The 14,277-nt window shown below is 59.6% G+C and overlaps 2 protein-coding genes across 5 annotated transcripts; one reads left to right on the top strand and one right to left on the bottom strand.

The window, feature by feature from the left end:
* Positions 1-1,626: 1,626 nt before the first annotated feature.
* FNDC11 (fibronectin type III domain containing 11) lies at positions 1,627-4,276 on the bottom strand (the record flags this gene model as incomplete). Its single annotated transcript, XM_079128029.1, has 2 exons — positions 4,135-4,276; positions 1,627-2,638 (listed from the first exon to the last, which is right to left on the bottom strand). Exon 2 carries the CDS (start codon positions 2,626-2,628, stop codon positions 1,627-1,629), a length of 1,002 nt encoding a protein of 333 aa, XP_078984155.1. The 5' UTR covers positions 2,629-2,638; positions 4,135-4,276.
* Positions 4,277-6,437: 2,161 nt separating this feature from the next.
* On the top strand, positions 6,438-13,896 carry SRMS (src-related kinase lacking C-terminal regulatory tyrosine and N-terminal myristylation sites). Of its 4 annotated transcripts, XM_079128011.1 has the most exons (9): positions 6,445-6,931; positions 7,043-7,236; positions 10,262-10,383; positions 10,788-10,954; positions 11,540-11,786; positions 11,854-12,027; positions 12,562-12,743; positions 12,830-12,986; positions 13,217-13,896. In XM_079128011.1, the coding sequence occupies exons 1-9, from the start codon at positions 6,827-6,829 to the stop codon at positions 13,408-13,410; spliced, it is 1,542 nt and encodes a 513-aa protein (XP_078984137.1). In that variant the 5' UTR covers positions 6,445-6,826; the 3' UTR covers positions 13,411-13,896. The 4 variants fall into 4 exon arrangements, 3 of the variants coding, with proteins under 3 accessions (XP_078984137.1, XP_078984136.1, XP_078984135.1); XR_013761969.1 differs by having other exon boundaries at positions 6,438-7,236; positions 12,853-12,986; positions 13,217-13,353; XM_079128010.1 differs by having other exon boundaries at positions 6,446-7,236; positions 11,606-11,786; positions 11,869-12,027.
* The last annotated feature ends 381 nt before the right edge of the window (positions 13,897-14,277 follow it).

Genomic DNA, 14,277 nt, shown 5'->3' with positions numbered 1-14,277 from the left:
TGTTGCAGTGTTTTGGAGTATCTCCTGAGATTGGCAGGTGCCCCCAGGCAAGGGCAATGGGACCTCACCAGCCATGAGTTGGGGCTTCCCAGAGGAAGGGGTCTTGAAGGCCGGGGAAGCCAGGACTGGATCAGTGCCAAGCAACATGGGTAAGTTGATATTGGAGAGAGAAAAGGGCTCAGCTCCTGCCAGGTGCAAAGGCAGGAAGCCCCATGGAGCTGCAGCCAGCCTGGCGGAGGGAGCACCCCAGGCAGGTGTGCCCCGGTGCAGGACCCACTCAGGGCGGCTCCACTTCTGGGCTGCTGCCTCTGGACCTGCTGAGGGCACAAGGCTGGGCCAGGGTGGGGGACCACAGGTGCCAGGACCTGGGCAGCCCCCCAGTGGGCATGTCAGGCCACTGGACCCATGGACACTTCCCTTGGCCAGCCCCCATTTCAGGCCTCCCCTCTCCAGTGGTGTGATGCAGCACAAACCCTAGTCCTTACACCACACCAAACACAGGAGCAGCTGTGTGCTGACCCTGGACCCTGGGGTGTCCAGAGGCAAGTCCCCAAAGCCACACAAGGCCACAGAGTGACAGGCCTGGAGGGCTCAGCTCACTGGAACCATGGGAGGCCTGCAGCTGGAGTGGCCTGAAGGGAGCTGGGGTGCTGAGGCCCTTCGGACCCAGCTGGGGACTTCCTCTCCTTTGCAGCAAACCACCCCATTGCCCATGGCAAAAGGGTCCCCTGTCCTTGACCACCCTGCCCCTGCCAGCCCTGTGAGCACGTGTGTGGTGAGCACATGAGTGTGGTGTGTGGGAAGCTGGACATATCTGGCTGGTGTGGCTCTGGGCTCCTTCCCTGCCAGTCCGCCCCTGCCTCATCTGGGTGCAAGGTGCACCCTGTGGTTTTGGAGGTGACCACGCTTGCATCCACATCTCCTGAGTCAAGTGGGATGTGTTTGGGACCATCTGCTAACTGCACCAGGATCACATGACCAGGCTGGAGGACACTGACCATTGAGGCTCCTCAGGTAATGAGGATAGACCACCAGCAGCTGGCAAGGAGGGTTGATGGGCTGAGGGACGGCCACCCCACAGGAGCTATGGCACTGGCTAGCATCTTGGGGAGGCTCCTGGTCAGGGTCTCTTGCCAGGTCCCTCATCCATGTTGGGATGGGGCTGTCGACGAACTTCAGCTTTTCTTGGGGAGAATGTAAGACATTTATCTTTTATTTTAAAAATAAAATGTCCTCTTGGTCTCAGTCACCCTGGCTCCAAGGAAGCTGGTAACACTAGCACCAGGGCTGTGACCGCCCCCAGTGGTGTGCAGACAGGACCCCAGGGTGTCACCCTCTCAAACAGCCCCAGCCTGGCAGGCAGGTGAGAAATCAGAGACTGGTGTGGTGGTGGGGATGGCAGCCAGGTGCCAGGGGCTGGCACTTCTTGCTCCAGGGGCCATCTGTCCTGGAGGTCCACTCTGGGGCTCCCCTGGAAAGACAGCAGGAGCTAAGGGGGGGTCCTGGGACTTGTGGGGTGCTGGGCCATCAGGAAAACACTCATGGCTGCTGCTGCCTTAAAACCTAAGCCGGCTTGTTTAATTCTCTGTGTATACTCCTCTTTATTAGTGGATAAATATTAGAAAATCATCTCTCGGAAGGTGTGGTCAGGGGCGAGCTGGGCTTGCCCAGCCGACTGGGGGCAGGCCCTCCTGGGGGCCCTGGCATGGTCTGCAGGGTGAGGCTGTCCCGCCATGGTTCATACACCAGTGTGTAGCTCTCTGCCCTCTTGATAGTGAACTTGTAGGCACGGTTGGGTAATAGGTTGTGGACATCAAAGGTACAGGTGGCCACAGGGATGATGCCACACTGCGTGCATTCCTGCTGTGTCCGCGGCTCCAGCAGCTTGAAGCGCAGCTCAAACTGCTCTGGCACAACTGGCTGGACAGTAACAAACCAGCGCAGGCTGACCCAGTCCTGATGGGCCACGGATTCCTTTCGGTCGAACATGACTGGCATCTTGGTGCTCAGCATGAGCCGGATGTGTGGAATCTTGGTGGCCCCAATGTCAGACACCAGGCGGTGCTTGATGTGCAGGCGCCCTGGCACCATCATGGCCAGGAAGCTGTCCATGACAGCCGACAAGTCTGCCAGCCGCTGCTCCACAAGCCCCCAGCCGGCCAGGAAGGGCCGAGGGTCTGGAGACTCCAGCAGGGCGTCCAGCTCTGCACGGCCACGGTCCAGCCGCTCTAGCAGGTCTCCTAGGAGCAGCAGCTGGATCTTGGTCTGTGCTGTGCCCACCTTCTTCATGCGCTGGAACTTCCAGGGGTCAATGAGCTGGAACATGGTGTTGGGCAGCACCAGTGGGTTCTGATCACCCAGGGCCAGGTGCTTGGGGAGGACCTCGATGTAGTAGGAGCACTTCTTAAGCAACTGCATGCGGGCATGGTGGCGCTTGAGCAGGTGGGGGCTCAGGTCTGAGGTCAGGAACTCACGAAGCACATTGCGGTGCTCCATGTAGGTCCTCCAAGCCTCTGGCTCCAGCAGCTGCTGATCCTCCCCCTCTTCCACCTCCTCCGTGTCCAGGAAGGACTGTGGACTGTCCAGCCTCATCTTGTCCAGGCCCAGGCCTGTGACCTTGAAGTTCATGGTCTGGGAGCTGGGGGTAAGGGCTGGCATGAGCTGCAACAGTCGGGCTGGCATGAGCTGCAACAGTCAGGCTGGCTCAGCCACCCACCCAAGCCCTCTGCCCTCTGCCCAGCACTGGACTTCTGCCCTCTGCCCAGCACTGGGCTTCTGCCCTCCCCTGGGGCACAGCTTTCTGAGAAAAGGCTGCCTCAAGGGCCGGACAGACGGAAGTGGAGGTTGGGGGCAGAAAACCTCTACCAAGGGGGCACTTGTCCTTTGAAGTGAAGAGACAGGGCAGGGCTAAGAGAGTAGGCTCTGGGGTCAGAATGGCCCTGGTGGAAACCCCTGCCACTGATCAGCTGTGGGTCTGGTATGAGCTCAGCTCCTCATCTGACACAGGGATAGTGCCCTAGGGTTGTGGAGAGGACTCGATGACCCTCAGCAGTCCACGAATCTCTCTCAGGGCATTTGTGGTGCCTCCTCACCTACTGGTTTTCCCTGAGGTTGCAGAGCAGAGGGGCAGATCTCAATGAGGACAGTGCTCCGAGGAGTCAGTACTGTGTTAGTCCTAGTGCTGAGCATTCCCGTGTACTGAGGCTGGTGGCACAGGAAAAGCCCCACAAGAGAGGAGGTCCTGTCACCCTGTTTCACAGATGGGACACCTGAGGCTAAAAATCTTGGTAGCTTAGTCTCCTTCCAGGTCTTTTAAATAATTATTTATTTATTTATTTTGAGATGGGGATCTCACTATGTTGCCCAGGTTGGTCTTGAACTCCTGGGCTTAAAGGATTCTCCTGTCTCAGCCTCCCCAGTAGTTGGAACTGCAGGCACTGTGCCTGGCTGCTTCCATGATCTGAATCAACCCAGTCTGTCCTCTGCTCTTCCCAGACTCAGGTTCCAACTCTGTGTTGGTGGGGCTGGTATAACCCATGGCTGGGTGCTGCCACAGGCTGGCCCTGCAGCCAAAGTTCCCTGGAGAAGGGGCCGATATCCCTGGTGACCTCAGCTCCCAGCACCCCCTGAGCTGGGCCAGTAGCTTCAGATGGCATCTCTGATGTCACAGCCCTCTGGGGGTGAATGGGTTACCTGTGAGTGAACTGAGGGATTCTGCGACTGACCCAAAGCTACACAGGTCTGTGATCAGGGTGTGACCCAAGTTAGCCTCAGTCCCTAAAGGCCAACCTTGCTCTTCCTGGAGCAAGAGGGCCAGAACAGACCCCTGGGAACAGTAGGGAGGGTTTCTGAGGTGAAGTGCAAGCTGAGACAGGACCCCTGCTCTGGTGGAGGCCAGCATACTTCACCACCTTTGTGCAAAGCAGCCTCCCAGCTGGAAGGCTGCATAGGGCTGGCCATGAACTTCAGGAAGGGGCGTCCTCAGACCGACCCTTCCCCACCATTCTGACCCCATTATGCCCCTGGCCACAGGTCACTTCCCCTAGATAGACTACTGGCACCCCAGGCATCCCCACCCTTCAGCACTACCCTCCTTCCCAGTCCCCATGCCCCACCCTGAATCCCTTTACCTACCCCTGGTTTCCCAGAGCCCCCAGCCCTCCTCTCCAAGTGCGGCTGCTTCCCCAGCCTGCGCCTGGCTTCCGGGCTGAGTGGAGCCCTGCTGCCGACTGTCAAAGCGCTCCACGCCCTCAGGCCCCGCCCGCCAGCGGGTTGCCATGGGGACTGCAGGCCATTGTGACACCCCGGGTGGCCGGGTGCCTGGGTGCCTGCGATGTGAGGGTTGAGTGCAGATGCCGTGGGCGAAGGTGTTCAGCGCCAAGCGGACCGGACCGAGGGAAGAGGGAAGCGGTCCTCGGCCCCGCCCCGCGCGCAACGAAAGCCGAAAGCCGGGCTTGGCGCATTCCGCGAACGCGGAGCCTGAGGCCCTGCCCGCTGCCCTCAGGGGCTCAGCACTGGCACCTGCGCAGCCTTTTTGGTACGGGGCACCTGCAGGAAGTCCCAGCCCTAGCCTGCCCTGGGGGTCTCCTAGGAACTGGGGAGAGGTGACCAGAAACTGGTGGATGGGGTCACCCTAGCCAGCGGTCAGCAGGGCCAGCGGTGGTCACTTCTCCCATGCAGGTTCCCTCTCCACAGGGTTTGCCCAGGCTTAGACCAGGTTTGGTCTGGATGAATGAGGTCTGCACAGCTCTAGGGAAGTTCTCAGGTCCCCATGCCATCTTTGCCCCCAGTCTGGCCTCAGGACCTGTGGGATCACCGCCCACTCCCTACTGCTGTGAAGCCAGCCTGGGGATTTCCTGGAAATGGTCTCAGACATCCAAAGATTCCCAGCCTTTGCTGCCCCCATAGGGCAACCCCTTTGGGGATGAGACTTTGTCCCCAACTCCTCCCAGCCTGTTCTGTGCCCAGAGCCCCCAAGCTCCAGCTGACCCTGCCCTCTGGTTTTTCTGTCCATTGGATTGCTGCATCCTCCCAGCCTAAGGGTGGAAGCCCAGGAACTGTTGGGACAGGGGTGGTATGTACTGATTCTGCCTTGCCAGGACACTAACTCAAGAAATTGGAGCAGGTGTCATTGTGGATTTAGGGAGTCAAGGGAGGACAGCTGAATTATTTGGAGAAAAGGGCACTTCCTGAAGATTGGTGGTGATTGGCCCCTGGGAAGGGGAGGGGGTGAAAAATCAGCAGGAGGAAGACCCTGCCCCCAGCTGAGCCCTCCCCTAGAGGAGGAATGTGGAGACAGAAGCCCCTCCTCTTTTGGGGCCAGGCATGTCCTGGCCTCTGCCCTCTCCTTGCACCCCTTTAAAAAATATTTTTAGTTGTAGATGGACATAATGACTTAATTTTATTTATCATGTGGTGCTGAGGTTCAAACCCAGTGCCTCACATGTGCTAGATCAGCTCTGCCACTGAGCCCCAGCCTGAGCCCCCCAACCCCTTTTTGCTATTCCTGATTTCCCCATCTAAGTTTTTTTTTTTTTTTTTTTTTTTTTTTTTTTTTTTTTTTTTGTGGTGCTGGGGTTTGAACCCAGGGCCACTCTCCCAACTGAGCTATATCCCCAGTCCTCCCAGTTAAGTTTTAATCGGCTTTTCACTTGAGATATGTGGATTGAGATGTGTGGTTTGCAGGGAATAACAAATCCCATGTACCATGTACCCAGTGCCCACAGAAGGAGACCTCTTGGAAAGCTGCAACATAGGATCACACTGGAACACTGATAGTGACAGACACAGGGAGGTCCACCCCCAAGGGAACCCCTTATGGTGTCCCACCTACCCCTCCTTAGCCCCTGCAACCACTAGCTGTGATTATGTCATATTAAGAATGCTGTATGGGGGTTGGGGGTGTCACTCAGTAACAGAGTGCTTGCCTAGCACACACAAGGTCCTGCACTGAGTCACAGTACAATACGCAGACTTTGGGATTGACTTCTGAGGCTGTCCCAGCTGTCCTGTGCACTGACAGTTGCTCTGTCTTATTGCTATGTGGTGTTCTGTGGCAGAGATGGCCCAGTTTGCTTTTAGTCTTGTCTGTCCCTGGGTGGGCAGTAAGCTGACACTGGTGGACAGTTTTCCTGGGCCTGAAGGGTGCTACACCCTGGGGGCAGTGAGGTTCCACCTCTGGGTGAGGGGGAGCACACCCCAAACACAAAGATCTTTGTAGCTGGGCCCTCTGGACGTGGAACTCAGAGCTCCTGCAACCAGCCTCAGCCTGACCCCCAGGAAGCTGCCCCTCACATCAGCACACTGCTGATGAGCAGCTGTTGGTCCCTCCACGCTCAAGGGCAGCCGGGCTGGAGCTCCAACCTTTCTCTTGTCGCACTTGCAGGGCCTGGCAGGGCAGAGCCGCCCCCTCCCGCCCGGGCCTGCGGAGGGAGACAGGGGCCAGCCTCTACCGAGACCCCGCCCACCTCGGATCACCTGGCGCCGGCCTCTGCCGCAGCTCCGCCCAGCTGCTCTCCGCACGACCGGACCTCACCGCGGTCCTCCAGTGGGGCCGCGGGTGCTGCCCTTCGCCCCACCCGTCTTTACTCCAACACGGGAAGCAGTCGAGGACTGTGTGCCTTGTATAGAGGCCCTCTGGAGTGACCCTGCGGGTCGGTGTTGTCTGTCACCCCACACCTGGTGCTAGCTAGGGACGCCGCGCCGGAAGCCCGCCCAGCCGTCCCACCGGCCCTTCCAGTTTCTCCTTCGACCTCGGATGGCTGTGGCACTCAGCCTCCTCTGCTGGGGAGCCCTCGACAGGGTGTGCCGACCCTAGGGCTGCCCCATGCACCTCCAGCGTCAGCCCAGCCCGACGTCCCCCGGGGGCGCAGAGCCCTTTCTCAGGAAGCGGCTGGCCTTCCTGTCGTTCTGGGACAAGATCTGGCAGCGGGTGAGTCGGAGGACAGCACCCCCGGGCCCCGGGGCTCCGACACCGCCGCCACAGGCCCAGCGCCCAAGCCCTCCGCAGAGCCCTGAGTCGCTCTCCGCGCCCCGGGCGCAGCTCTTCCACGCGCTCTACGACTTCACCGCGCGGCGCGAGGAGGAGCTGAGTGTCAGCCGCGGGGACAGGCTCTACGCCCTCAAAGAGGAGGGCGACTATATCTTCGCCCGCAGGCTCTCGGGCCCGCCCAGCACCGGTCTGGTGCCCATCAACTACGTTGCCAAAGCTACCCGTGAGACACGCTCAGACCGACCGTGAGTACCTGGGCCTGCGACCCAGAGCCTGTAGAGGTCTGGAGAGTGGAATAAGACAGGACTTTAAGTGGGAATATATGCATGTTCTCTGACCCTCCATGGGGTGCCTGTTGCACCTGGATGAGCAGGCAGGTGCACTGGCCACTGTGAAACAGGAATAACTGCTTTGCTGAGAGGGAAGCACAGGAGCAGCAGAACCAGGTGATGACCAGCAGGTCAGGCGCATAGCATGACAGTCACTCCAGGACCCTGCCCTCACACAGGGACCCAGTTCACAGTGTTCACTGAGTGGCCACTGTTTGGAGGGCAGGGCTTGGGCTCTGATGTGTGCCAGCTGATACCGGGGCTCACCCTGCTCCAGGAGCTCCTGGGAGGGCCTCAGGTTCCAGGTGGCCATGCAGGGACCCCTGGTCCTGTGAGGGCATTAAACCAACTGTCTGCATTCTCCAAACCACCCCAAGCTGGGTCTAGATATGCCCTGACTTGTTTAGGGGGGCATGGGTGAATTCCTAGGATCCCCAGGCTGGGACCGTCCACCATCAGCAAGTGGCCAGTTTGGATGCCTGGCTGTTTGCACCACACTCTGGGATTTGGGGGGCAGGTGCTTCCTGGGTGGGTCCTTCCTCAGAGAAGCCCAGGCTGAGGGTCCACTGGACTGCGTAGCCTCCTGGGTCACAGGCAGGGACTAAGTATTCGGGTGTGCCAGCTCCAAGTAGGGCCTGCCATGTGATCGATATAGCGCAGTGGCTTCAAGCATTCGACCCAAGTTCTGGGGTGAGGTTCATTCCTGCCTTTCCCCTAAATGAGTTGTTCAGCCCAGATTTTGTGGCTGTTGCAGTTGCCACTATCAAGATGTGGCAAGTTCTGGCCCAGATAGGAATCCTAGGAGGTTTAGGTATTTCCTTCAGCTCCAGAAGACCAGGAAGGTCTCACATCAGGGAATGCTGGGAAGAACAGGTGGGGAACCGGTGGGGAGCAGGTCCTGATGTGTCCTGGGCAGCCTCCCCTGCTCCTGCGCCGAGCTAGTCTGAGGCCTGGGCCTGCTCCTGCAGATCAGGTTGTCTCAGCATTGTGCAGAGCCACCTCCAGCCTCCTGGGGGATCCTGATGCTGACAGTCTCCTGGGAGATTTCATGTGACAGGTGAAGCTGGAGTCACAGGAAGGTGCCTGCTGAGGGGCTCCAGCCCTCACACATGCCAGGGAGGCAGGTCCCAGGACCTGTTCTGATGGGAGGGGGTTCACAGTCAGTAGGTGTGGAAGACAGACCCTGTGAAAGCTCCTGGAGGCAGGCAGGCAGGGAAGGGCTCCTGGCGGGGCAGGGAAGGGCTCCTGGCGGGGCAGGGCTGGTCTTGGGGAGGGCTAATGACTGCCTGGACCTGAAGATGAAAGGCCTTACCACACTCCTGGCATCATTACCTCTAGACACCTGGCCCCATACCCCAGAAAGAGACTCCTAGGCAGGTCTTCCATAGATCAGGATGCACACAGGTGTCCGAATTGCATTTGCAAAGACCCTGGCCCAGGCTCCTGGAGAAGGCTGGGGATGTGTTGAGGAAATGCCCTTTCTCCTGGCCCCCATATCCTTCTGTTCTGGAAAGGGATGCCAGAGGCCCTTTGCCTGAAGAAAGTCTTGTCGCCCTGCTTTGACCCCCAAGGCAAGGGCTGTCTTCAGGAAGTATTCGGTAGAGCCGGCCAGTCTTGTGGGCTGTACCTCTGGCTTCTCAAATGAATATGTGGGCTTCTCTGAGCCTGCTGCCCAGCCAGTCTCAGGGGGACCAGTGCAGGCTCCAGCCTTATCCTTGGCACTGTACCCTTCCCTCTGACTTTAGCCCAGTCCCTTGCCCTGGCCATGCCATTTCTTGCCATGGCTCCCCGGGATGGGGGTGCAGGCTCCTCTGGTCTCATGTGGGATGCTCTGAGTCATGTGTGGGTCCTCCAGGATCCCTCCTGACCCTTCTCTTTGGGTGGTCTTAGAGCTGGCCCTTGCTCACTGTACTCCTTGTGCTCACAGGACTGGTCCCCTATGGCTGTGCTACCATGGGGCAGGGGCAGCATGCTTCTCGTGGTTGGGTCCCTGGAAGGTCCTAGAAGTGGGAGGCTGGGGTGAGAAATTGAGCCAGGTGTGAATCTCCACCTGGGCCTTGGGCAGCAGAGACACCCAATGGGGTGGAGCTGGGAGTTACTTCTTCTCCTTCTCAAGGATGTCACTGACTCCCAGGAATGAGAGCCACACAGTGTGACCTTAAGTGACTTAGGAGATGGCCCTTTGTCCCTAAACTCAAGTTTGTGGACTCCTGTGTCTGGAAATCTGAGGAGTGAACACCTGGGAACCCCTGCCCCCTGGTGCTCACAGTGACTCAGAAGAAGCACCCTGTGGACAGAGACCAGGGAGCTCCAGGCCACCTGCCCTGGGCAGGCCCTTGAGAGTACAAGATGCTGTGAACCTCCCCTTGAATTCCCTGCTGGTTGTCTCCTGACCTGCCCAACCTGGCTCAAGCCACCATCAAGTCATCCTCCCAAGGCACGTGGGCCACGCCCAGCCAGGTGGCACCCGTGGTCCTCCCCAGTCAGACTGGCATCCCAGAGGGTGCTCCTGGGGCGGCTCACTGGGGACCCTGTTCCCTGTGAACCCCCGCAGGGGCTCATCAAATTTTCTACTTTGGTGGGCTCAGCCTGTGGCAGGGACTGGTGGTCACGTGATGAGCAGGGACCTAGAAGTGACTTGTAGCAGGGCTAACTGAGAGCTAGTGGCCAGGTGAGTGAACAGTTTCCCCTGTGGGGAGCAGCATTCAGGTCACCTGTGGTGGCTGGGTCAGTGCCGTGCCAGCCCTAGTGGTCCCCTCTCCAGCTCTGAGGACCCTCGAGGCCAAGCAGGGGACAGGGGCTGGAGTCCCTGAGTTGGGACTCCAGCACTGGGCATTGGTTGTTCCTCATCACTGAGAGATGGCAGGACAACTGTGGCCTGAGACCTGGCTGGGGGTCAATAGGGCTGGACTTGCATAGTGACCATGCCCACTGCTTGCAGCTGGTACTTCTGTGAGATCAACAGGACCCAGGCCCAGCAACTGCTCTTGTCCCCTGCTAACGCTCCAGGGGCCTTCCTCATTCGGCCTAGTGAGAGCAGCCTTGGAGATTACTCGCTGTCAGGTACAAAGGCAGTGCCTTATGACTCCGTCCCACAGTGGGACACTCAGCCCCCATCCGGCCAGGTACCTTTGAGCTGGGGTGGGGGGGGGGTCCCCAGACAGTACCAGCCCCTTCACCCATGCCTGGTGAACCTATGGGTCATCTGTGTGTGTCCATCTCCTCCCTGCTTCCCTTCCTCCTCCCTTCCTTCACTTAGTCATGGACTCCTTCATCCAACAAGAATCTATTAAGTACTTACTCTGTGCCCCCAGAGCTCCACACTGCCTCTGCCCTGCAGCTGCCACACCCATCCCCGCACACAGGGTTGGCCACCCAGGGACCCCAGGTTGGCCTGAGCAAGGCCACAGGGGAGGTTGGGGTGGGGTGGCCTGCAGAGGAGTTGCCAGTGTCCCCCTGTGACTCAGTCAGGGCCCAGGCTGAAGTCTGCCACTACCGCATCAGCACAGCCCCCGGGGGCAGCCTCTACCTGCAGGAGGGCCGGCTCTTCCCCAGCCTGGAGGCTCTGCTCACCTACTACAAGGCCCACTGGAAGCTGATCCAGAACCCACTGCTGCAGCCCTGTGTGCCCCAGGTGAGCCTGACCAGGCCTGCTCCTGGGAGCCACCCAGGACCCTGTCTCAGAGCCGCTCAGCCAGTTCCTGAGCCCTGCCCCACCTGGGGGCAGGGAGAGCCCAGTGGGCTCCGTGCATTCCACTTGGCACTCTGGCTGTTGGAGGAAGGATGCTGGAAATTCCTACTGGGGGGCCCATGGGGTCCACCATGCTCTGCAGGGGAGGCAGTGGCAGGGACCAGTCCGGAGAAGCACCCACAGCTGTCCCAGACCCTGAAGGCAGAAACGGTGGGAGGAGGTGCTAAGCCTCTCACGCTGCGCTATCCTGGAACTGCACCAGAGCTGCGCTCTGGGCAAGGGCAGAGCAATCTGGTTTCTCTGGTCTCATAATGACAGCCCAGTCAGGGGCAGTAATGAATGTCTGTGGACGGATGTCCGGCTCAGGAGAAGGTGCCACTTAGGTCCCCACGGCAATTAGCTCCCACAGCTCAGGGCCAGTCTTCCCAAAGGCCAGCATTGGTCTCCCCTGTGATCTAGCCCAGGCCTGGGACGAGTGCGTCTGGGGGGACAGAGGTGCCGAAGGCCTGATGCGAGGGCTTTGTGCAGGACAAACCGGGAGGCAGGACCCTGCCAGAAGCCCACTCTGCCCAGCCCTTCTGCCCACTCTGCCAGGGGAACAGCCGGCAGGGCCCTGAGTGGCCTTCCCTGCAGAGGCCCCCAGCACTCGACGAGTGGGAGCGACCTCGCTCGGAATTTGTCCTCGGGAAGAAGCTGGGTGAAGGCTGCTTTGGGCAAGTGTGGGAAGGCCTGTGGCAGGGCTCTGTGCCCGTGGCAGTCAAGATCATCAAGTCAGGTGAGGCCCGCCCTCTGAGCCCTGCAGCCTGGGGCAGCAGTGGGGTGGCACGGTGGTCCTGGTGCAGCATCCTCTCCTGCAGTGAACATGAAGATGGCTGACCTCTCCAAGGAGATCGAGGCGCTGAAGACCCTGAGGCACGAGCGGCTCATCCGGCTGTATGCGGTGTGCTCCCACGGGGAGCCTGTGTACATCGTCACGGAGCTCATGCGCAAGGGCAACCTGCAGTTCTACCTGGCCAGTGAGTACTGCCCTGCCACCCTGGCTAAACCCTCCTATTGGGTGGGACAATGCCCTCCCTGGGGCCCTTGGTGGTAGACCATGCCTTTTTACTGGACACATATGGCCCAAGCTGCAGACATCAGTTCTTGTTGGGTCTCTGGTCAGCAGGTAGTTGGGGGCCAGGGTCTGGGCTGGGCCTGGGCTTTACTGAGGGATAGCAACTTGTGTTTCTGAGTCTGGGGCTGGAGTCCAGAGGGAGCAGGGGTCCCATATGGGTTACCAGGCTCTGTATATAAGGGCCAGACCCAGTCCAGCCCCAGGGCACCCTATCCCAGGCTCTGAGTCTCCTCTGCCCCTGAAGTCTTAGGGGTTTGAGTCAGTGACCAAGAAATAGTTTGCATTTTGGCCTTTAGAGGGCCATTCTCATGCCATCTTAGAGAAGCAGAGACTGAGGCACAGAGGGGTCAGGAGATCTGTGCAGGCATCTGCCTGCCTGACCCTCACGAGGCCTCGCCCTCTAGCCTTTGGTCCCTCAGCTCCTCTCCCCTTGCAGGCCCAGAGGGCCAGGCCCTGAGCCTGCCTCTCCTGCTGAGCTTTGCCTGCCAGGTGGCCGAGGGCATGGGCTACCTGGAGGAGCAGCGTGTGGTCCACCGGGACCTGGCTGCCAGGAACGTGCTCGTGGGAGATGACCTTACTTGCAAGGTGGCTGATTTTGGCTTGGCCCGGTTGCTCAAGGTCAGTGGGGACTCTGGACTCCTGAACCCACGGGAGAGGAGGGCACTGTTGTGCCTTCTCCACCACTGGCCTCCCCTCACCCCCAGGATGACATCTACTCCCCAAGCAGCGGCTTCAAGATCCCTGTCAAGTGGACGGCACCTGAAGCCGCCAACTACCGCATCTTCACCCAGAAGTCAGATGTCTGGTCCTTCGGCATCCTGCTCTATGAGGTCTTCACCTATGGCCAGGGTCCCTATGAAGGTGTGTGCCCACCTGAGAGGAGACAAGGCCTCTTCTGAGAGAAGTTCAGTCTGAGGGAGGAGGCTTATCCTGTCCTGGGAGGGCTGAACCCAAGAGGGCTCTGGGCCTCAGGCTGCCCTCCGAGGGTTGGAGGGGTTGATGGAGGGTAGGCTTCTGGGGCTGGGGGAGGTCTCTATAGTGACCCCAGGCAAAATCAAGGCAGCCCCCCTCCATATCTGCCCCCTCCCCAGGAATGTCTAACCAGGAGACACTGCAGCAGATCAGCCGAGGATACCGACTGCCGTGCCCGGCCGCCTGCCCGGTGGAGGTCTACACACTCATGTTGAGGTGCTGGAAAGACAGCCCAGAGGAGCGGCCCACCTTTGCCATGCTGTGGGAGAAGCTGGGCACCATGCACAGGTGCCTCCACCTGAGCCTCTTGTGACCAGAGCTCCGGCCATGGGTGGCGGCCGGGGCCAGTGGTCTCTGCAGGGTGGCCCAAAGTCAAGGCTTCACAGCTGAAAACCAAACCAGTCACTCTGTGTGGGCCTCCTGTGCCGACACGTAGGGACCTGGACACCCACAGATGGAGCTCAGCCACCCACACACACCCAGACGGCAGAGGGGGCCAAAGTCCTTTGCCTGGTGTAGCCTGCGTGCTTAGTGTCCCCAGAAGGACAGAGGAAGCAGAGTGGAGCCTCCCAGGGACACTGGGTGTAGATGCTGTATCTGGCCTTGTGCTGGACCTCCTTGACTCCAGGGGAAGGATGGGAAGGCTCCCCCAGGTCCCACTGTGGTTTGTTCATGCACCCAGTGCAGGGGCTCCCAAGCAGACTCAATGGCCCATGTGTGCACATAGGGGCTGGCATTGTCCCCGTCCCCTGCAGGCACACGTGGCTGCACCCAGTAAAGGTGTTCTGATTGACTCGGACGTGGACATGGACATGTTGCACACTGACCCCCAGCCCAGAACCCGGTACTGGAGCTGATAGAGGTCCACCCCGCTAGCAAAGGTGGAAGAAAGAGCAGAACCCCCGGGGCACCCTGATGCCCCAAATGGGCAGCCACAGCATGAACACTGGGGACATTGGCAGGAACTGACAGAGTCTGTAGGTGTCACTTACAGCCCTTCTCTGGACTGGAGCAGAGCTGATGGGCTGGACTTGAGGCAGGAAACCTCAGGATGCAGGAAGGACAGGCTGGGTTGCCTGGTGGCTGGTGAACAGTGTGAGGCTGTTTCTAGGAGCAAGTGACCTGTATTTCGAGGTCCATTCACAGAATGGGCAGTGGGTGGAGGCAGAGTGGGCAGAGG

Source organism: Sciurus vulgaris, assembly GCF_902686455.1.
Source record: "Sciurus vulgaris genome assembly, chromosome: 2".
Taxonomy (NCBI): Eukaryota; Metazoa; Chordata; class Mammalia; order Rodentia; family Sciuridae; genus Sciurus; species Sciurus vulgaris.
Note: the sequence above shows the minus strand (reverse complement) of the source record. Positions and strands in the feature narration are given on the sequence as shown.